The sequence below is a fragment of the Heptranchias perlo genome, chromosome 10, assembly GCF_035084215.1.
Source record: "Heptranchias perlo isolate sHepPer1 chromosome 10, sHepPer1.hap1, whole genome shotgun sequence".
In the NCBI taxonomy this organism is placed as follows: domain Eukaryota; kingdom Metazoa; phylum Chordata; class Chondrichthyes; order Hexanchiformes; family Hexanchidae; genus Heptranchias; species Heptranchias perlo.
In genome coordinates this window covers 53,112,589-53,134,545 of record NC_090334.1, presented here as the reverse complement: position 1 = coordinate 53,134,545, position 21,957 = coordinate 53,112,589, and the positions used below count along the sequence as shown (strand labels likewise).

Sequence of the window (21,957 nt, the reverse complement as noted above, 5' to 3'; positions counted from 1 at the left end):
TTGTGCAGTGAAGAAGTCCTGCTCGAACTTGTGCATGAAAATGTTGGCGTATTGGGGTGCGAATTTGGTCCCCATGGCTGTTCCGTGTGTTTGGGTAAAGAACTGGTTATCGAAGGTGAAGACATTGTGATCCAGGATGAAGCGGATGAGTTGTAGGATGGCTTCCGGAGATTGGCTGTTGTTGGTGTTGAGTATTGATGCTGTCGCAGCGATGCCGTCATCGTGGGGGATACTGGTGTATAGTGCCGAGACGTCCATCGTGGTGAGAAGTGTTCCTGGTTCAACTGGTCCGTGGGTACTGAGTTTTTGTAGGAAGTCTGTAGTGTCGCGACAGAAGCTGGGGGTTCCCTGTACGATGGGTTTCAGGATGCCCTCGATGTATCCAGAGAGGTTCTCACACAGGGTTCCGTTGCCTGATACGATGGGACGTCCGGGTGTGTTGGCTTTGTGTATCTTTGGGAGGCAGTAGAAGTCTCCCACGCGGGGATCACGTGGGATGAGAGTGCGTAGGATGCTTTGAAGGTCTGGATCGAAGGTCTTGATCAGTTTGTTGAGCTGGTGGGTGTGTTCTTTGGTCGGATCTGCGGGTAACCGTCTGTAGTGCTCCTGGTTGTCCAGTTGTCGGTATGCTTCTTTGCAATAGTCTGTTCTGTTCTGTATGACTATGGCTCCTCCTTTGTCCGCTGGTTTGATGACGATGTTGCGGTTGGTCTTGAGAGCGTTGATGGCGTTGCGTTGTGCTCGGGTGATATTCTGGACTGTCTTCTGAGTGCGGCTGATGAATCTGGCATTGACGCATTTCCTGACAGCTTGAGCATACATGTCCAGCTGAGGGCAGCGACCCTCCGGAGGAGTCCAGTTTGACTCTTTCCTCTTCGGTTGCTGTACCGCGGATCCCTCTGTCTGCTGTTCCGGATCGTCGATTGTCTCATTGGGTTCGCTGCTGAAATCTTGGGGTTTGTGGTAGAATTCCCGGAGCCTCATTCTCCTGATGAATTCCTCTGTGTCCGCCGCGAGACTAGTGGGATCCATTTTGGTAGTGGGGCAGAAATTGAGCCCTCGGCTGAGAACTTCGATTTCGTCTGCTTGAAGGGTGTGGTCGGATAAATTGACAATAGACTTCCCTGTGGTTGCAACCGTGGTACCAGGGGAAGCTTGGTCGTTGCTGGTGGTGATGCCGAGTTTCTCAAGCTTCCTGCTCTTGGTTTTCATGTAGGCAGCGTAGTTCCGTTGCCTCGTCTGTTTGGCGGTATAACGTAGCTGGTCTGCTAGTTCAGTATAACGTAGCTGGTCAGTATAACGTAGCTGGTCTGCTAGTGCAGCTGGTTCAGTAAGGAAGCTCTGATTTCAAACACTATCTATGGTTGCCAACTCTGGTTAGGCATATTCCTGGAGGTTTCATCACATGACCTCCCAACTCCAGCCCAGTCAAAAGCCTTTTCTCCCATCTCCAATATTTTTTAACTAATAAATGAAAGCATTCAAAGAAAATGTAAAAAGCACACCGTTTTTTTTAATGCCCCAATGATTTTTCTGCCCGGTTGCTTGCAGCAGTGTCCAGGAAATTAATCTTTAATTCCAGGAGACTCCAGGACAATCCTGGAGGGTGGGCAACCATAACACTATGAGATAGAACGGTCCATGTGCGAGCCTGTCCAGAAATGCCTGAATGACCCAGGATCAGAAATAAGAACCTGGTCATAGCAAAAGATTTGATACAGCTGTCCTCTCAGATTTAAGAGAAAAGATTATTTAAACCCATTTGAGATGTTGGTTGAGAGTGTGCTAACATGCACCATATCAAAGAATGTAAGGTTGGGATGTGAACTAATGATGTTGAGTACAATTCCGAGAGAACTGCACTGATATTTGATCATTCAGTTCATCCTTGCTGTTACATCGATAGTTGGTAGCTGGTTGCCACCAGCTTTTATATTTAGGGAGTCTAAGGAAGGTTATCTGTTTTCCTTTAAAATTAGTTTGCTGAGTGTCCAACTTGCATCATTCTTTTAGACAGAATTTGTATTATATGGTTCCTTTCATGTTCACAGGACCTCCCAAGCCTTTCACAGACAATTAAATACTTTTGAAGTGTAGTCACTTGTAAAGTAGATACATTTCATTTTATTGAATGCTTTGGGAGAGTCTTTGAGAGATCCTTGCTGAGTTGATATTGGGCTAAAATATATCAGCGTTGTTAATTTGTTAATTTTTTTTTGCTAATATTCCCCCACCTCTCCGGCGGAAACCGAATGGGACATACCTACCGAGGTCCCGTTCTCTTCCCGCAGGTACCGATTTTAACCTGGGCCCCACAAGGAATGTTTAGGCTTCATCTGCCACAGGCTTCCCCCCTCTTCCTGATCACGAGACCCTTCCGAACTCCCTCCCTGCGACTCACCTGAGTGGCAGGAACTGTCCTTTTAGTTTCCTACGCCCGATATTGTGCTCCTGCCTGCCGGCCAGCAGCTGCTTCCCTGCGGTTTTGGGTGGGAGACTGATGGGGCCTATCAAATGATGCACTGGAGTTAAAATCTCATAGACCTCACACTGCCGAGGTTAGGATAGTTTGCTGCCTGCCTCAGCGCGCGCCCGCCCGACTCCCACGCTGAGTTAAAATCGGGGCTCATATATTCAATATGAGTTCCCGTAGAATTGGGATTATGTCACCAATGTTTTAGTGTTAAGGTCAATGCACAATTCTTTTTGTGATGTTTAAGGTCACAGCAAAATACCTATTTTGGCACTTGCTACTTCGTTCAAGCCAATTTGTTCTGTCATGACTGTTCCGATATTTAACGGCATAGACATTAGCCCAACATCAACAGCAGCAATAATATTATGACATGTTGATAAGGTGAGATGAAGTAAAGTGAGAGCAGGCTCGTGTGGAGCACAGACACCGGCATAGACCTGTTGGGCCTCGTGGCCTATTTCTGTGCTGTAAAATTCAATGTAATTCTATGTAATATTATGATTTTAAATATGGCTTATACTGTCACAAAAATAAAACATGGGCCACTCAAATATAATGTATATCTAAATCAAATACTTTTTTATAATTTGATCAATCAAAGGTTTTAATATCCAAAATAGCCTAAGGGACTATTTGGAATAAAATTCCAAAATGAATAAATAAATTGATAGGGTATTGAGGAGCTTTGAATTCTTATAATATGTTTGGCACTCACACAATCCTGCCTCTTAAAGTGTGCTGGTACTATCTTAGCTGAGATATAAGTACTCTTTATTCTCCCCTGTCACCTTTGTGCCCTTTACAAAGACCGTCTACTTCAACTTCTGTGACCTCGCCTTCCTCCACCCCTACCTCAGCCCATCTGCTGCTGAACCCCTTATGTTTGCCTTTAATAGTTCCAGACCTGAGTATTCCAATGCTCTCTTGGCACACCTCCCATCCTCCATCCTCTGTAAACTTCAACTCATCCAAAACTCTGCTGCTCATATGCTAACCTACTCTAAATCCCGCTCACTCATCACCCCTGTACTCACTGACCCATATTGGCTCTTCGGCCACCTATGCCTCAAATTTAAAATTCACATTTGAACCCCTCCATGACCTTAACCCCCACCCACCTTCAGCGGATTATTAGCCGAGGCTTCTGCCACCTAATCCCCATGCTCTAGAATTCCCTCTCTAAACCCTTCAATCTCTCCACCTTCCTCTCCTCCATTTAGACCTTCCTTAAAGCCCACCTCTTACATCAAGTTGTTGTCACCTTTCCTAATCTCTGTTTTGCCTAGGTGTCCATTTTCTTCTGCACCTCTGTGAAGCACCTTGGGGTGTTTTGCTACATTAAAAGCGTTTTATAAATGCAAGTTGATGTTGTTGTAGCAGTACTTGTAAAGATTTCTCTTGGGTTAAAGGTCCCATATTCATGGCAACAGCTATTTAAACATTGATACAGGGCTTCTATGCAAAATCTTCTACCAGTCTTCAAATCTGTGCTCTGAACCACAGTTAATTCATTGAGCTGGGCCACCCTTTTCAGATACTGGAGTCTCTTTACAACTGTAATCTCATTTGCCTCCTGTGCAGGTCACTCATTCAGCTTTCTGTCTGGACTTCAGAGTCAGCAGAGGGTACTTTTAACCATGGCAGTGTAATTTAGCCTTCAAGCAGTAGGACAAGGATCTGCACAGCCATAAGTGTCCTGCCTTATCCCCTCTGCCACTCCACCTCCCTCTCCTCCTTTAAGACCCTCCTTAAAACCCACTTCTTCTATTTCCTCATATTTGCATCATAATAATCTAATTCAGCATGTAGTATTCTTATAATCAAACATATTGATCCAAATCAAATCACGTGACAAACTAACAAATAATATTTGCATGACTTTTAGTACAAAAATAAAATCTCAATTTATCTTTACCATAATCTTTTTTAAAAATGTAGATTTGATGGATCTTAATGAGTATATCAGCCAATGCAGTATGTCATGTTAAAATCTGTATTGGACATTATTTATTCATCATTTCATTAATTAGATTACAGTTGGAAGGCAAAATATTCTCTTGATCTTTTCATTGTGAACTGCTGGCGTGACATCAGCCGTCTCAATTGCTCTACTCCCCTCACTCACTCTAACCTACCTATCTCTGAACTTGCAGCACTCCGGTCTCTCGGGTCCAACCCTAACATTGTCATTAAACCTGCTGACAAGAGTGGCGCTGTTGATGTGAGGCAGACAGATCTCTATCTTGCGGAGGCTGAACGCCAACTCTCCGACACCTCCTCCTACCTCCTCCAGACCATGACCCAGCCGCTGAACATCAAACCATAGTTTCCCAGACCGTCACAGACCTCATCTCCTCTGGAGATCTTCCCCTCCCGGCCTCCAGCCTCATAGTCCCCCAACACTGCACAGCCCACTTCTACCTCCTTCCCAAGATCCACAAACAGGACTGCCCTGGGAGACCTATCGTTTCAGCCTGTTCTTGCCCCACGGAACTTATTTCCTCCTATCTCAATTCTATTTTTTCTCCTCTTGTCCAGTCTCTTCCGACCTACATCCATAACTCTTCTGACGCCCTCCGCCACTTTTAAGAGTTTCCAGTTCCCCGGCCCTAACTGTCTCCTTTTCACCATGGACGTCCAGTCCCTCTACACCTCCATCCCCCACCAGGACGACCTGCGGGCCCTCTGCTTCTTCCTTGAACAGAGGCTCAACCAGTCCTCATCCACCACCACTCTCCTCCACCTGGCTGAACTTGTTCTTATGTTGAACAGCTTCCCCTTTGACTTCACTCACTTCCTCCAGATAAAAGGTGTCGCTATGGGAACCTGTATGGGTCCTAGCTATGCCTGCCTTTTTGTGGGATACGTGGAACATTCCTTGTTCCAGTCCTACTCAGGTCCCCTCCCTCACCTCTTTTTCTGGTACATTGATGACTGTATCGGTGCCGTTTTCTGCTCTCGCCCCAAACTGGAAAATTTCATCAACTTTGCTTCCAATTTCCACCCTTCCCTTGCCTTCACATGGTCCATCTCCGACTCTTCCCTTCCTCGACTTCTCAATCTCCATTTCTGGGGATAGGCTGTCAACCAATATCTATTATAAGCCCACCGACAGCTACCTTGATTACACTTTCTCCCACCCCGCTTCCTGTAAGGACTCTATTCCCTTCTCCCAGTTTCTCCGTCTCTGTTGCATCTGTTCTGATGATGCCACTTTCCACACCAGTGCTTCCGATATGTCTTCCTTTTTCCTCAACCAAGGATTCCCCTCCACTGTAGTTGACGGCCCTCGACCGTGTCCATCCCATTTCCCGCACTCCTGTCCTCACCCCTTCCCTTTCCTCTCAGAACTATGATAGGGGACCCCTTGACCTCAGCTTCCACCCCACCAACCTCCACATTAAACATATCATCCTCAGCCTTTTCCGCCACTTCCAGCGCGATCCCACCAGCAAACACATCTTCCCCTCCCCTCCCAGCATTCTGAAGGGACCACTCCCTCTGCGACACCCTGGTCCACTCTTCCATCACCCCCAACTCCCGCTCTCCTCCCCACGGTACCTTCCTGTGCGAGTGCAGGAGATGCAACACCTGCCCCTTCACCTCCTCCCTTCCCACCGTCCAGGGCCCCAAACACTCCTTCCAGGTGAAACAGTGATTTACTTGTACTTCTTTCAATTTAGTGTACTGTATTCGCTGCTCACAATGCAGTCTCCTCTACATTGGGGAGACCAAACGCAGACTGGGTGATTGCTTTGCTGAACACCTCCGCTCTGTCCGCAAGCGTGACCCTGACCTGCCGGTCGCTTGATTCCCTGTCCCACTCCCACTCTGACCTCTCTGTCCTCGGCCTCTTACACTGTTTCAATGAAGCTCAACGTAAGCTTGAGGAACAGCACCTCATCTTTTGTTTAGGCACTTTACAACCTTCCGGACTCAACATTGATTTCAATAACTTCAGATCACATCCACTGCTCCCATTTTTTTGGTCAGCTAGTGCTGGTAATGTATCTGCTGCTGCCATTTACAGCTACCCCTGATCAATCTTTTGTTTCTTAACCTGTCCCATTACCACCCTTCTTTCTTGCACCATCATCCCTTTTGTCATTTAATCACTCCTGCCCTCTACCTTATCAGAGAATCTACCTCTTTCCTCCCCTCCCCTGGCTCTGTACTTGCTCAAAAACCTTAACTCTTTTAACATCTTCCAGTTCTGACGAAAGGTCTTTGACCTGAAACAGTAACCCTGTTTCTTTCTCCACAGATGCTGCCTCACTTGCTGAGCTTCTCCAGCATTTTCTGTTTTTATTTTATATTAAATATTTTCTGATGTGGTTTTCCAATCGCATTAAACTTTTAGCAATTGTGACGGTTCATTGTTAAGTGCATTAACTCACACGCTCAGAAAACGCAAATTACACAAAAATAAAAATAGAAAATGCTGGAAATACACAATGGGTTTCAGCCTCTGAGAAGAGAAACAAAATCTTCATGTTTTCCGCATGCACTCTTGAATCCGAACTGGAATATTGAACATCAATGAGATTTTCCACTTCTGAAAAAAGTTTTACGTTAAACGTCCGTAGAATTTGATAAACCGCCAGAATTTTATGTTATCACAGACTTCAAGCGTTAAAGGTTTATTTTCTTCATTCTCTAATTCGAAGTACATGGACAATTCACTGTTCAGTAATTACTGCAACAGGTTTATTTTTTGATGCTGTCATGTGCAATATCACCACCAATCTACAGCGCCCGGCTAGCTCAGTCGGTAGAGCATGAGACTCTTAATCTCAGGGTCGTGGGTTCGAGCCCCACGTTGGGCGAATTGTTTTTTTCAACTTCTTCATATCAACATTTTTATTCTTTTAAATTACAAAAGTATAAAATCTAATATACAGGCAACGTTTTTAAATTATATTTTTTCGCCAAATGTTATTCTTTCACAGTCATTAGCTTTCCCCGTTTTAAAAGGTGTTTTAAATTTATATTAAAATGTGATCGAGAACGTCTGCTCACTGGTCCGAACAGTATTTTAGCTTTTACTGGAGACCGACACATCTCGGCTCCAACAGCCGCAATGTCACGCCGCTTTCGCTTTCTGCTCCCCGTCCAGCAAACGCAAACGCGAATCTTTACGTCATCCGCGTTCTTTTTAAACTTTGTCGGCACCCGTACTCCGGCTTTGCGCCATGTTGTGTCTACGCCCGTGACGTCCACATAACGACGGCTTTTTTTGTGGAAACGGATTAATCTTTTCCGCGCTGCTTTGACCGATTTTTTCGGTTTCAGTTACTGTTTGAGGGTTATTTTACCCAATTTCAATCTCGGCACCGCCTTTGGCGTGAAAAAAATCTCGATAGAGAAATTAGGATTCCCGTTCCCGACTCCCTCTGCCTGAAAACACGGACGCCAACATGGCGGACGAGGAGGAGAGCAGCCTGACGACAGATGAGGGGGCTGTTACCGAGAAGCAACATGGCACCAAGCACTTGGAGACTTTGGGACAGCAGGGACCTGAACCACACACTGGCTGTGCCAATGTGCCCTGCAAGCAGTTCGAGGTCCACCCTTGCCAAGTGCTGCCAGAATATGTGCAGGTTGCTGTGGAGGAAGGGGCGACTCAGGTGGTGGGCACGTTAGCCGATGAAGGGGACGGGCTCCTGAGTGCCAGCGGGATTATGAATTCCTTGGTGGAGGCACCTCCAACTGCTGGCACCATGGCGGCGGTGAGCACGGGTGACTTCTCGGTGGCGGAGGAGCTGGAGAGCATTGCTATCGAGTCCACCCCCAGTACCATTATTTACGTGCAGCCCGATGGCACTTTCGTGGAGGGCACGGGATTGACCCCGGAGGAACAGCAACAACTGGTCGAGCAGTTAGCGAAGCAACAGGGACTGGTAGAAGTAAGCGAAAGTGAAGCGGCTCAAATGTTTGGTAGTCATCACCAGCAGCCACACGCTCAGTTTGTGCAGCATGTGGGGCTGACAGATGAACTGCAGCAAGTCATCGCTCATGTTACTAAGTCTCAGCAACATGCGACACATTTCAGTAAAACCAATGTTGTGCAATTGAACTCCGAGCCTGCTGAAAATCAGATTCTGCAGAAAAGCAGCTTGATATCATGTGTTCCCCCAGAAACTCGAGGGCTTTCCACGGAGCAACATCAGATGATACAAGTGCCTGTGTGCAATGCTATGATGCAGCAGGTGCATACGAGTGTTCATCCGAGTCAGGTTGTCCAAAGGATTGATTCTTACAACCCGGCTCAAGTTCAGCAAATAAATATTTCTACTCAGTCTTCTACAGTGAACCGGCCCAGTCAATCTAAGATTCTAACGGCAGTTTCACAGCAGCAAGCAGTCTTTACTCAGCCGTTGACTATCATTCATAATGCAGCGCGACAGTTGCAAAATGCTGCTCACCAGGCTGTCCTTCAGCAGAATCTACAACAAAGCATTGCACACGTACAGCAAAAGATGGCCCCATTGCGAGTAACACCCTCAACGCAGGTACTGGTATTTCTAGGTACTTTAACTGTAGTTTTTTAAGTGAACATAGATGATGGCTGTGAATAACACTTTTTGCAAAGTGTATATCAATACTATTTATAATCTAGTTCTGTACTTTTAAATGAATAGAATACATTGTGGTTCTTGTCAAAATTTAAAGTTAGGACACAACCTGATTCCAGAGCAAAGCAGAATAATACCACCTCCTCTGCAGTCTCACCTCACTTCTATTTTTGTCCTTTTTCTTTGAAAGTAAAAGCTGTTGGGCTGAAAAACCACCAGCCTACACAAACACATGATGCTACATGCAATGCTGGCATGCTTATTGGGTACCAATCCAAAGTATACAACATTTGCATAACTCTAGGCCTAGAAGTTTTTGAAATACAATCTACCATAATGTAAGCGTAATGATCTAAATTACTGCTGCTAATCCAATGGTATACCAGATTGATTTTGCAAAAGTTCACACAAGACTAAATCAGATGTGAATCACTCAATACACCTCCATATCACAATCCAGTTATGGAATACAACTGGTAACATGCCATTATTGTGGTTATCCATACAAGTACTTCAGGACAAAAAGAAAACCACAGTTGCTGGAAATTTGAAATAAAAAAATGCACAAGGGGTCAATCAACATATGAAGATAGAACTGCTTCTGGTAACGTCATCACATCTAGCTAGTTCTAATGAGTTATGAGGAACCTGGTTGCAATGATCAAAACTACCACCACAATGCTTAGGTCATTGCGCAGTGCTTCACACCAAAATTAGTCTTGGTGTGAACTTTGCAAAGTTAACTGAATATATCTTCCAATGGATCTGTAGCAGTAGTTTTGATTATTGCTCGATTATAATTGCTCAAGTTGCATAGTGTTCTTTCTGACAACAGGAGGTGCAGAGAACTCAAAACTGAAATGGCTATACTTTCATCACATTTGTATTGTCAATGCAAAGCTATTTTGTTTTGCACCAGTGGTAAGGATTTGTAGTATAAATCTGGAATCAGGGCCTGGCTGTAGCATATATTGTTCAGTACTACAGGCAGCATTGTATGTTTATGCGCACACATGCATTTTTGGCCCTACAACAACTTTAAATTTACATTACTGGTCGTGGTCTGGTAGTGGTAGTTTTACTGGTAATCGACAGGTGTTTTTGTGACTGGAAGGCTGTTTCCGGTGGGGTTCCGCAGGGCTCCGTACTAAGTCCCTTGCTTTTTGTGGTATATATTACTGATTTAGACTTAAATGTAGGGGACGTGATTAAGAAGTTTGCAAATGATACAAAAATTGGCCGTGTGGTTGATAGTGAGGAGGAAAGCTGTAGACTGCAGTAAGATATCAATGGACCAGTCAGGTGGGCAAAAAAGTGGCAAATGGAAATCAATCCGGAGAAGTGTGAGGTAATGCATTTGGGGAGGGCAAACAAGGCAGGGGAATACACAGTAAATGGAGGATACTGAGGGGTGTAGAGGGACCTTGGAGTGCATGTCCACAGATCCCTGAAGGTAGCAGAACAGGTAGACAAGATGGTTAAGAAGGCACATGGGATACTTTCCTTTATTAGCCGACGTATAGAATATAAGAGCAGGGAGGTTATGCTAGAACTGTATTAAACACTAGTTAGGGCACTGTTTGAGTACTGCATACAGTTCTGGTCACCACATTACAGGAAAGATGTAATTGCACTAGAGAGGGTGCAGAGGAGATTTACGAGGATATTTCCAGGACTGGAGAATTGTAGCTATGAAGAAAGATTGGATAGACTGGGGTTTTTTTTTCTTTGGAACAGAGGAGGCTGAGGGGTGATTTAATTGAGGTGTATAAAATTATGACAGGACTAGAAATAGTGGACAGGAAGGACTTATTTCCCTTCAGGGAGAGGTCAATAACCAGGGGGCATAGATTTAAAGTAATTGATAGAAGGATTAGAGGGGAGCTGAGGGAAAAGAAAATTCACCCAGAGGGTGGTGGGGGTCTGGAACTCACTCCCTGAAAGGGCGGTAGAGGCAGAAACCCTCATAACATTTAAAAGGTGCTTGGATGTGCACTTGAAATGCCGTAATCTACAAGGCTACGGACCAAGCTGGAAAGTGGGATTAGGCTGGATGGCTCTTTTTCAGCCAGCACATACACAATGGACCGAATGGCCTCCTTCTGTGCCGTAAATTTCTATGATTACAACTTCTTATAGTCATTGAGAAGTGAAACTACTTTGCATCAACACTACAGTTGTGTAAGTGGAGCTTAAGATATATTTCAATGCATCTCTGATGAGTTTCAAAAATTCAGGATCTGAAAGCTTCATTTTGTAAGTAGACTGATTGCAGCACTCTTGGCAGGCCTACATTATTAGATAAGGAGTTTGGAGTGCAACTTGTCCGAGCACCCAGATTCACGGACCGAAGATTCACAGTTATCAGAAAGTTTACAGTGCCTTTTACGTCAAAAAAATGATGAAAAGTATGCAGGGGATCACAGTATGGGTTATTCCAGTGTAAGTATTCCTTGGAAAACTCAGACCTGAAGAGAAACATGTTTGCATAACATACAAGAATTGTAGTCAAATTTTTTTAAGGAACTGTAGTTACTTGCCCAGCATGAGTAGTTGTCTTCAGGAGAGAAAGGGTGACTCTGTGCATTGTTTCTCAGTACTTTGTAGTTTTAATTGTTAATTTTGTTCACTGGTTTACCAATATAATGCATGTTTGACCATATCTATTCCTATTAGTTTGCTGCTTCAGAAGCAGATCTAACTGAAACAGGCTTTTTTCCCCCTTGAGTTGGTTTCCAGATTTTATGTTAGATTCTAGGGATGTGGAAAATCAAATTTAAAATAATCACATTAATATAATGCAAGTCACATGACATTACTCTGCAGACATCATTGGATAACAATCTAAGAGTTTTGAAAACTTTAATGCCTTGTGTGAAAGTATAGCAACACATTTGATTCAAGTTTTCTTCTATAGTCAGTGTCAAATTTGCAACATTTACAGTTTGTGTTTATGCAGTTTTTTTTAAAAGTATGCTGGCTGTCTATGATGTTGCATTTATAGAATTTTGGAGCCAATCAAGCTGAAATTGGGTGCGAAAAGTTCAGTTAAATTAAGAAAAATGATTTAAGATTTAATTAAAATTTTGTGATGTATTTTATTTTCACAACATTGTATAATACTCCCGGACACTTCTTTAGAGAACATGATCAAAATTATACAATGTACATCTGTAATTAAAAAGTTTAATAACCGTATATGCATCTAAAATAACTTGTTTTAAAATGTGGAATTGTTTCTTTTGTCTTTGTCTCTGTTCAGATGAGTGACTTATTTTTGTTGCTGATCCACAAGTTATGTGCCCATAAAGTTGCAGCTATGTTGGGAGAGCAGGAGTGCTACTCAGCTTGTAACTTTATTCTACCAATTCAGGTTGAGCAGTTGTAAAATGAACTCTGTTAATTTTTGTTTGATCTTGAAAGTTGCCCGTTTTAGCTTTTAAGCATCAAGTTTGAAACGTATGAGAATGTGAAACTGACAGTGAAAAAGTGCACATTTTTTGAAGTACGATTTTACCTAAACTTTTTACATTTTTTTGTAATACTGTTTTTGATTTCATATTCCTAAAGGACCCAGCATGTGTTTTACTTCTCTCTTTCTCTTCTCTTTCTCTCCTCCTCCCCCCCCACCCCCCCACCCCCCCCCCCCCCCCACTTCTCTCCTCTACCCCCTTATTCAGCCTGGACTGCTATAAAGTTGTGCCATACAAGCTGCAAAATGTTCAAGAAAAGTGTATTTAGATTTTTGTATGAATTAAGATAACCTACTAAATTGTATGCTAATTTCTATATTGCAAGCATAGGAATGTAGAGGTGATTGTGCTGAGTTTAAAAATGTAACCAGCTGTACGGTACTTCAAAATTGAGCTTTCAAATACCGAGTGTTAACTCATGAAGTTTATGCCCCATTAATAATTATCTCCATGTAAGCTTCAAAATATAATAATCTTGATAATTATTTCTAAATCTATTTTCATCCCCATACCCCTTAAATGCTGAAACTTTTTAAAAATACCCCATGTCTAGTAAATGTTGTTCTTATGGTTCATGTTGATTCATTTTATCCTGTTACTGTGCAAATCTAACATTTATTTTTCCAGGAGCAAGTACTTATCACTGATACAGTTTTTTTTAAATCATTTTTTTTCTCCTCATCTCTTGAAGGTATTAACTCCTTGGTAGGATAATGTTCAGCATAAAATTGACACCATCTGGTACCTTGCCCATGTAGCTATTCTTATGAGCTAGATAGCAAATGTTAGTGGGCTATTTGACTTCAGAGGGCATCCATACAGTGCAGTTCCAGCAGTAGTTGCAGGAGCATGATCAGGAGTGGGAACCTGAGTGCCAATTATTTAATTTATTTTTCTTCTCTTCTTACAGGTGTGCTGAGGCCAATTGTAATACCACCTAATACCCTAGGTGGCTCAGCTAAATCAGCACAGACTATGGATCAAATCTAGAACCTTCCTGATCTATATGGCTCAGTGACTTAATCATTGAATCCTAGGGGGAGCCCATCCTAGTTTTTTATGCTTTTAATATCTCATACGATCATAAGTGGTGCATTTGTGCATTGAAATAGAGCAATATTAGAAATACATACAAAATATTGATCTAATGTACTGAAATCTTCTAACTTGCTCAAACTAATTTATTAATACTTGCCTTTTAAAGATAAGCCAATAATACAAAATTATTCTGTTTTGAAAAGGGCATTTTAATAATGTACAGCTAAATTATTATAAAAGTAACTAAAATTTAATGGTTGTGAATATCTTTTTATTTCCCCACCAATTTTTTCTCCTTCCCTCTCCTGAAGGCCTTGCCTAATATTAAGACTCCAAATGGCCATTGTTTATGTGCAAACCTTAACACTAAGCCTTGGCCTTTTGACTCAAAGGGGGAGGTGTCTCGCAGCCAAATCCTCTTCTGTGCTCACCCAGCGTCCAAAGGCACGCTTCTAGCAGAGGTCATTTGATGGCAATTAGCAATGGGAACCCTGACTGATTTTGCTCTCCAACACATGGCAGCTGAGGCTGTCTTATTCCTACCCTGACTGAAATCAGCTCACTCAGTACTCTAACATGGGAACTTTCTGAACTGTATGGCTCAACTACTCATTGAATAAACATGCTGTGGTTGTGAACTTTAAGTCAGTGTATACTAAGTTCTCTCTTTTTAAAAATTTTCTTGCAGCATCAACTAGAAACTGTCCAAGTTCACATACAAACAGTCCAGGAGGAAAAAGATAGGCCTATGCCACCTCTAGCAGTGGTGCAGCCTAAAACAACAGTATCTGGTCAGCTGGCTAACCAAAGCACTGCTCTTTCAGGAGGAGTTAATATTTCTGGACCCCAAATCATTAGAATCCAGCCTCTTTCAACATCTGGACCACAACAGTATATTTTGCATAGCTCTTCTGAACCCCCAATTCAGCTACTTGTTCAGCGCCAGCCTCCGCCACTTGCACCCGTAAACTCCATTCGTGTGATTCCTGGGGTAAGCATCAGTGGACAATCTGGCATTTTCACTAATACTGTAACCACCAGCACATCTGCCACTACAACAGCTGTAGCAAATTCAGTTTCCTCCAGCCATTCCAAGAAGCATGAAGCTAGTGATAAATCAAAGGAGAAAAAACCTGTGAAGATCAAAACTCGATCTGGTCGAATATCACGACCTCCAAAATACAAAGTTAAAGACTACAAATTCATAAAAACTGAAGATTTGGCAGAGGGCCATCAGTCAGATTCCGATGACTATTCCGAATACAGTTTTGAAGAAGAAGATATAAAAACAAAAGTAGCTGATTCAAGCCTTTCGTTGCCTTGTTCTTTCAAACCCAAAAAGTTTAAATGCGACACTTGTGAGAAGTCCTATATTGGAAGGGGAGGATTAGCCCGGCATTATAGACTCAACCCATCTCATGGACAGCTGGCTTCTGTCTCTGAGGAACAGAGAACCTCTGTGAAAAAATCCAATGGAAATGTGATTGTTGGGGACAGTGGAGGAGGTGGTGATAGAAATGGCAAAATAGCTCCTGGACTAGTGATATCATCTATAAATACTGACACCACACCAGTGATGGTGGGGAGCACAGCCCCATCTGCCCAAGACTTCCAACAGGTGTGTAATGAAATACTATTCAGATTTTCTTTTCTCTTCTCTCACTAAGGTGGTGACATGCTGGAGTATAGTCCCAGGGGTACTGGCAGTGCTCTGACTGGGTATGAGGCAGAGGCATCACAGCAAATTCTTTCCTTGCCGAGCAGTTCTCTTTCTGTTTACCCGCTCCTCCTTGCCACCAGATCCACATACTTTTCAACAAAGTTCACTGGTTAGCAGTCAGGAGGAGGAAGTGTAACTTTTATTTAATTTTCGTCCACCCTTACCCTAGAGCATTGAAGCCAATGTAATGCCCCTATCGCTACTCTGGCTGACTCAGCTTACTCAGCACAGACTAGTGATCTAACTTGGGACCTTCCTGGTCTATATGATTAAGTACCACAATATGCACTGCGTTCATTGACTGAGATATTGACAGTAAGCATGATTATTAATTTTCAAAACTGTATACTGTCACTGACTAGGAGGTAAAATACAACATGGAAGGTACATATTGTTCAGAATTATGGTTCAATAATTCAGTCAAATAGCAAAGATATGAAACTATTTACTGGTATCAGTTTTTTTTCTCTTAAAATTCAGGTTGTCACTTACTGCTCAAATCACTCATCTGTTTAGTGTCTTAGAATCTAAATTCTGGTGGTCTTAGATATTCTGTGCAATGTATTGATTTTTGAGTGAAAATTTTTTCAAAGGAGTATCATGTTTTTTGTCATTCAGTAATGTTTGCACACTGATCAACTTTATTCTTGTGGCTTAAGCCCTAATTTGAACTCATCTGAATGTTTCTGCTTTGTAACACTGATAGCCACTTCTTATGGCAAAGGCAGTAAATCCTCTAGCAATCATTTTAAACAGCAGTACTGGAGGGAGACAGGGATAATGTAACCTCCATGAAATGCTGATACTGTATTCTATGGAATTATACTAAAAAAGGATACTGTATAGGTTTAAATTATCGCAAGTATTCAGGAAAGATGCATTTTATTTCTAGTTCTATAAGTGGTTTTATATGTTATAGCTAAGTTGTGGAATTCCTTATAAATGCAACATGAAAGGGACAGATTTCTATCTATCGTCACTATTCAGCACCACTGCCAACTGACCACAGAGCTGCATTGGCAGAGGCAATGGAGGTATCTGTAGTTGATTGTTCTCTCTGCCAAGGTCCAGTGGATGGTCTGGGGGAATAAAGAAAACCAATCTCAATTTGAGATAACAGTTGCTGTATTGCCATTTTCACTAAGCACTTGCCTTCCTACCTCGTATTAAAATTACTAAAGACTAGGATTGAAAAAAAATCTTTGGAACGTTCATTACTTTGTTTTTAACTGAACAAAAACAGCCTTTGCTAGAAGCAGTTGCATTTTGAAACCGATTCCAAAGGAGATTTCAAAATTGAAGAATAGACAATATGGAAAAGTAAAATTGAGCGACAGCAGACTTTATAACCTACCAGCTTTGGGAGCAAATAAACGATGTGCTCCAGTGTCATTCAATTTTATTTTTCCATCAACAACCTTTGCAAGTAGTTTGATTTGTACTGCAGTGTGCTTACTGGGCTAACATTTTAAATATTCCTACATTGTTCTGAAATTGGATATTTCAGAGGTAGGTATTTGCAGGCTCGTAGCAGAGAGAAAGAAATCATTGTTCATCAGATTGCCTGTAACATTTTAAATTCTGACAGTAACAGCAGTCTGTGTTTGTCTGTTTCCAGCTGCATAAGTGACTGTCAGTAATTGCAGCCTAGCTGCTGAAATGCCAACAGTCATTGCCTTGATCTGTTTCTGGTATCAATGGAGGTTTTGAAGTGCAGATATATGCTAACCTTCTGCTCCAAAGTGAAGTACCTATTCAGTTTGATTCAGATGCAACCAAATGCTTACTACTTTTGGTACTTTGGTTCAAACTCTTTCCCCTAAGTAACTTATAACTGCATTATCAAGCTCCCAATTGCCTAGCCTTTGGCTCTCCATTTGCCACGATACTTCAGTTGTTGATCTGCTCAACCACTTCCTCATTTCCACCTTTGATGCCTTTGTCCCCAACAAAACCTTTACTCTCCCTTTCTTCTAAGATTCTTGAACATATTGTCACCTCCCAAATTCTGTGTCCATCTTTACCACAACTCTAGGTTTCAATCTCTCCAATTACATTTCTGCCCCTGCCACCGCACCGAAACAGCCTGAACCCAGGTCGCAAATTACATCCTCTGTGACGGTAGTGCATTAGTCCTCCTCAACCTCTCTGCAGCCTTCGATATGGTCAACCACACCATCCTCCCCCATTGTTCCTCCTCCTTTGCCCAGCTCGTTGAGAGTACACTCACTTGGTTCCATTCTTACCTATATGATCATAGTTGGAGTATCTCCAGCAATGGCTTCCCTTCCCACCAAGGATCTAGCCTGGGCTCCTTCCTCTTCTTCATCCTCATCTACATGCTGCTCCTTGGCAACATCATTCACAGGCATTAGGTCAGCTTCCACAGGTATGCTAACGAAATCCAGCTCTACCTCTCCACCACCCCTCTCGACCCCTCCACTGTATCTATGTTGTCAGACTTATTGTCCGACATTCAGTCTTGGATGAGCCGCAATTTCCCCCAGCTAATCATGGTAAGACTGAAACTATTGTATTCAACCCCACCACAAATCCCATGCTCTTGCCACTGATAAGTACCACATAACAGACTTATTCGGAAAATAGAAGCACATGGGATTAAAGGGATGGTGGAACGCAGTTGACTAAGGGATAGAAAGCAGAGAGTAGTGGCGAATGAATGTTCACTAGACTGGAGAGAAGTATGCAGTGGGGTCCCCCGGGGATCGATATTGCTCTTTTTATAGGTAAATGATCTGAATTTGGGTATAGGGAGTACAATTTCAAAGTTTGAGGATGATACAAAACTTGGCAATGTAGTAAATAGTGAGGAGGATAGTAGCAGACTTCAGGAGGACATACAGACTGGTGAAATGGGCAGACACATAGCAGATGCAATTTAAGGTGGATAAATGTGAGGTGATGCACTTTAGGAGGAACAACATGGAGAGACAGTATAATCTAAATGGTATTATTTTGAGGGGGGTGCAAGAGCAGGGGGTGAGGATGCATATTCTCAAATCTTTGAAGGTGGCAGGGTAAGTTGATAAGGCGATGAAGAAAGCATATAGGATACTTGGCTTTGTAAATAGGGACATTGAATACAAAAACAAGTAAGTCACGCTAAATCTTCACAAATCACTCAGCTGGAGTATTGTATATACTTTAGGAAGGATATCAAGGCTTTGGAGAGGGTACAGAGGAGGTTTACCAGGATGATACCAGGGATGAGGGACTTCAGTTATGTGGAGAGATTGGAGTGGCTTGGATTGTTCTCCTTAGAACAGTGAAGGTTAAGGGGAGACCTAATAGAGGTATTCAAAATTATGAGGGGTTTTGATAGAGCAGGTAGGGAGAAACTGTTTCCTCTGGCAAGAGGGTCGGTAACCAGAGGTTATAGATTTAAAATAATTGGCAAAAGAACTGGAGGTGAAATGAGACATTTTTCACACAGAGGGTTGTTACGATCTGGAAAGCACTACCTGAAAAGGTGGTGGAAGCAGATTCCATAGGAACTTTCAAAAGGCAATTGGACATGTACTTGAAGAGGACTAATTTGCATGGTTATGGGGGAAAAAGCTGGGATTAAATTGGACAACACTTTCACAGAGCCGGCACAGGCATGACAGGCCAAATGGCCTCTGTCCTGTATGATTCCATCTACCCCGTCCACTGTCTTGGGTTAAACCAGATTGTTCCAACCTCAGCCTCTTATTCTACCCTGAGTTGAGTTTCTGACCCTATATTCTCCCCAACATAGAGATCGCCTATTTCCATCTCCCTAACATGGCCTACTTCCACTGTGCCTCAACCCATCTGCTGCTGAAATCCTCATCCATGCTTTTGTCACCTCCAGATTCAACTATTCCAAAGCTCTTCGGGAGGTCCTCCTATCTTCCATTCTCTGTAAACTTCAGCTCATCCAAAACTTTGGTGCCTGTATCCTGCAGCAAGACTTGTTCACCCATTACCCCTGTGCTTGCTGATCTCCTCGGCATCTCAAATTTAAAGCTCTCATTCTTGTGTTAAATCCCTTAATAGGCTTGCCCTGCTAAACACACTGTTCCTCTGACTCTGGCCTCTTCTTCCTTCCCCCCGCCCCCACCATTGGCACCCATGCTTTCAGCCACCTTCGTCCCAATCTCTGTAATTCCCTCCCTCTCCTCTTCCTTTAAGACCCTCCCTTAAATCCCATCTCTTTGACCAAGTTTTGCTCACCCCTTCTAATAGCCTTTTCTTTGTTTCGTTGGGACTTCTTTTCTGCATTAAGGTGCTATGTAATGCAAGTTGTTCTTGGATGACATCCATTTATTGATATAAAAACCTGACCAAGTAGTTTTCAAATCCAAAAAAAGCTCTGACATTGTGATTGGTTTACATTAAATATACAAACTTAAATCCCTTTACCTGTGATTACACTAGCAGTAAAAAAAAATTACTTTTCTTTGTCAAGTCACAATTTTATTTTCTTTAAGAAGGGAGCAGGAAAGAAAAGTTATATTCATACATGTATTTTAAGTTGTCACTGTACATATCTATATTTAATGAGGCCAGTATACGGTTTATGTCCACTTTCATTTTATTTCCCAGTATGATTTTTATTGTGACGTTTTGGCTGTAATGTTCTTCCTTGTCCCCTATGTTTCTGAGTAATTTACTGTGTTTCTAAGATTTAATTCAAAGATTGCTTGTTGAGATATATTGAATATAGAATTCCACTGTTTTGAGAAGGATTGAATTCATAGGTATGAACGTTGAGCAGGTTACTCTGATGTGGGATACATTCTGTATATAGCTCTTTTTGGAGGAGGAGTTTACTGCCTCCTGTGTTGTTTTACATGTATTCTGCTTTTGTCTTTAGACTGGTAATAAATATATTCCACTCTGTTATTTACTGACCCAAATACAACATTTATTGGCAAACCATTTCATATTCATCTCTGTGCATTATCTCTTCGCCTTTTGTACCTTTATAACAATACTATGCTTTATTTATGATGTGGAGATGCCGGTGATGGACTGGGGTTGACAATTGTAAACAATTTTACAACACCAAGTTATAGTCCAGCAATTTTATTTTAAATTCACAAGCTTTCGGAGGCTTCCTCCTTCCTCATGAAAGTATTTCATTTCGTTCACCTGAGGAAGGAGGAAGCCTCCGAAAGCTTGTGAATTTAAAATAAAATTGCTGGACTATAACTTGGTGTTGTAAAATTGTTTACAAATGCTTTATTTAGTATTGGGTGTTAGCCATTGTCCATATTGGAAACCACTTGATTTCAGGTAAATAGAGGTAAAATATGCAAGTTTTCTTTCTTATAGACTGAAAAGGTTACATTAGCACGACATTTCCCTGGACGCCGGCGAACTGTACGACGTGGCCGACCTCCGAAACACCACAACAATACTTATCATCAAGAGCAAGTCATGAAGAGGAAAGCAAGACTAAAAGAGGTATGAGATTTTGTAAATGTGGCTTGGTTAAATTTAGGTGCAGATTTTAAATCTAGATTGGACCTAAAATTTACTTAATGACCATTTCAAAATGTTCGAGGTGCTGGGAGGATGTAAAGGAGGGCAGATAGTGGAGAGGGGAAGGGTGCTAATGGGGTGGGTGTTATAATGGGGAGGAGGGAATGGGGGAAAAGATGAGGGGGAGAGGGGAAGGGTGGTGAGCAGGGAAAGGGACCAAGTGAGGGCTGGAAAAGCCTGAGCAGGATTGGGGATTCTGAGCTTGAACTTTGACTCTGGTGGGGTGGGTGACGGGCTCCTATTTGTGTCTCGGGAAGGGGTGATCAGCGAGAGAAGGGGAGGAGTTAGAGTCTGAGGGGAGGGGGAGAGAAAGAAGGGAATGGGGTGCGAAAAGAGGACGAGACCAGGAGTTTACTTCAGGGGTGGAGGCACCTAAGTTTGAAATTTGCTTCAGCTAGCAGGGGGATGCAATGTCCAATTCCTATCAGTTCCTATTTGTGCCTGAACTTGGAGGGTGTGCCTACGATTTATGTCTCAGCCAGGGTTGGGGGGTGGTCGGAGTTCGATTCGTGCATTAGCAGGGAGGTTCCTTTTTGTGCCTGTGTGGAGGGAACAGGTACGTGGCAGCCATCAATTTTAGTCACATGGGGAGGGGAACGAGGACATATAGATAATTTTAATCTCATAGGTAAGTGGGGACACACCTGCAATCAATTTTACTTTTCGCAGGGGGAGCATGCCAACCATTTAGGGAACGGGGGCATGCCAGACATCAGTTTGTGTTTCGGTGCGGGGTGCCTGTGGTTGGTTTGTACCTCATCCTGTTTCAGTGGCCATGAGAGCTTCATTCCTCTTTGCCTATGGTTTGGTCGCCTTTTCTGTCAAGGCTGCCCTGCTTTCCTTCATGCTCAGCGATATAGATTACAAGCCTATGAGCATTTGTTTTCATTCTGTTTCGTTAAATTTAAGTTTTACCAGTGAATGCTGCGGACACCAGGGAGAACTTTATATTCTTTGCAAAGTACTGCTTCGTTCCCTTGTCCAGATGTGACAATACCATCAAAATCTTTTACGATGCCGATTTTGACCATGTGTTCCTTTCTTTTTGCTCCTATTGATTTTTTTTTTTACAATCTTTTTCAATCTTAAAAGGTGCTTCATACTTTTTTTACAATGTCCATTTGTTTTTTTTATGAACCTTTC

At 42.6% G+C, this 21,957-nt stretch overlaps 1 protein-coding gene and 1 non-coding gene across 2 annotated transcripts in view; both read left to right on the top strand.

Annotated features, from left to right (window-relative positions):
- The first annotated feature begins 7,229 nt into the window (after positions 1-7,229).
- trnak-cuu (transfer RNA lysine (anticodon CUU)) lies at positions 7,230-7,302 on the top strand. The gene has a single exon. It is a non-coding gene; the product is annotated as a tRNA-Lys (tRNA).
- A 402-nt stretch (positions 7,303-7,704) lies between these two features.
- Positions 7,705-21,957, top strand: part of znf839 (zinc finger protein 839) — a 39,445-nt gene continuing 25,192 nt past the window's right edge. Inside the window, exons 1-3 of the mRNA XM_067991778.1 lie at positions 7,705-8,988; positions 14,251-15,180; positions 20,605-20,736. Of these exons, the coding sequence (XP_067847879.1) occupies positions 7,894-8,988; positions 14,251-15,180; positions 20,605-20,736 (2,157 nt within the window). The 5' untranslated portion in view covers positions 7,705-7,893. The remainder of the gene's footprint in view (positions 8,989-14,250; positions 15,181-20,604; positions 20,737-21,957) is intronic.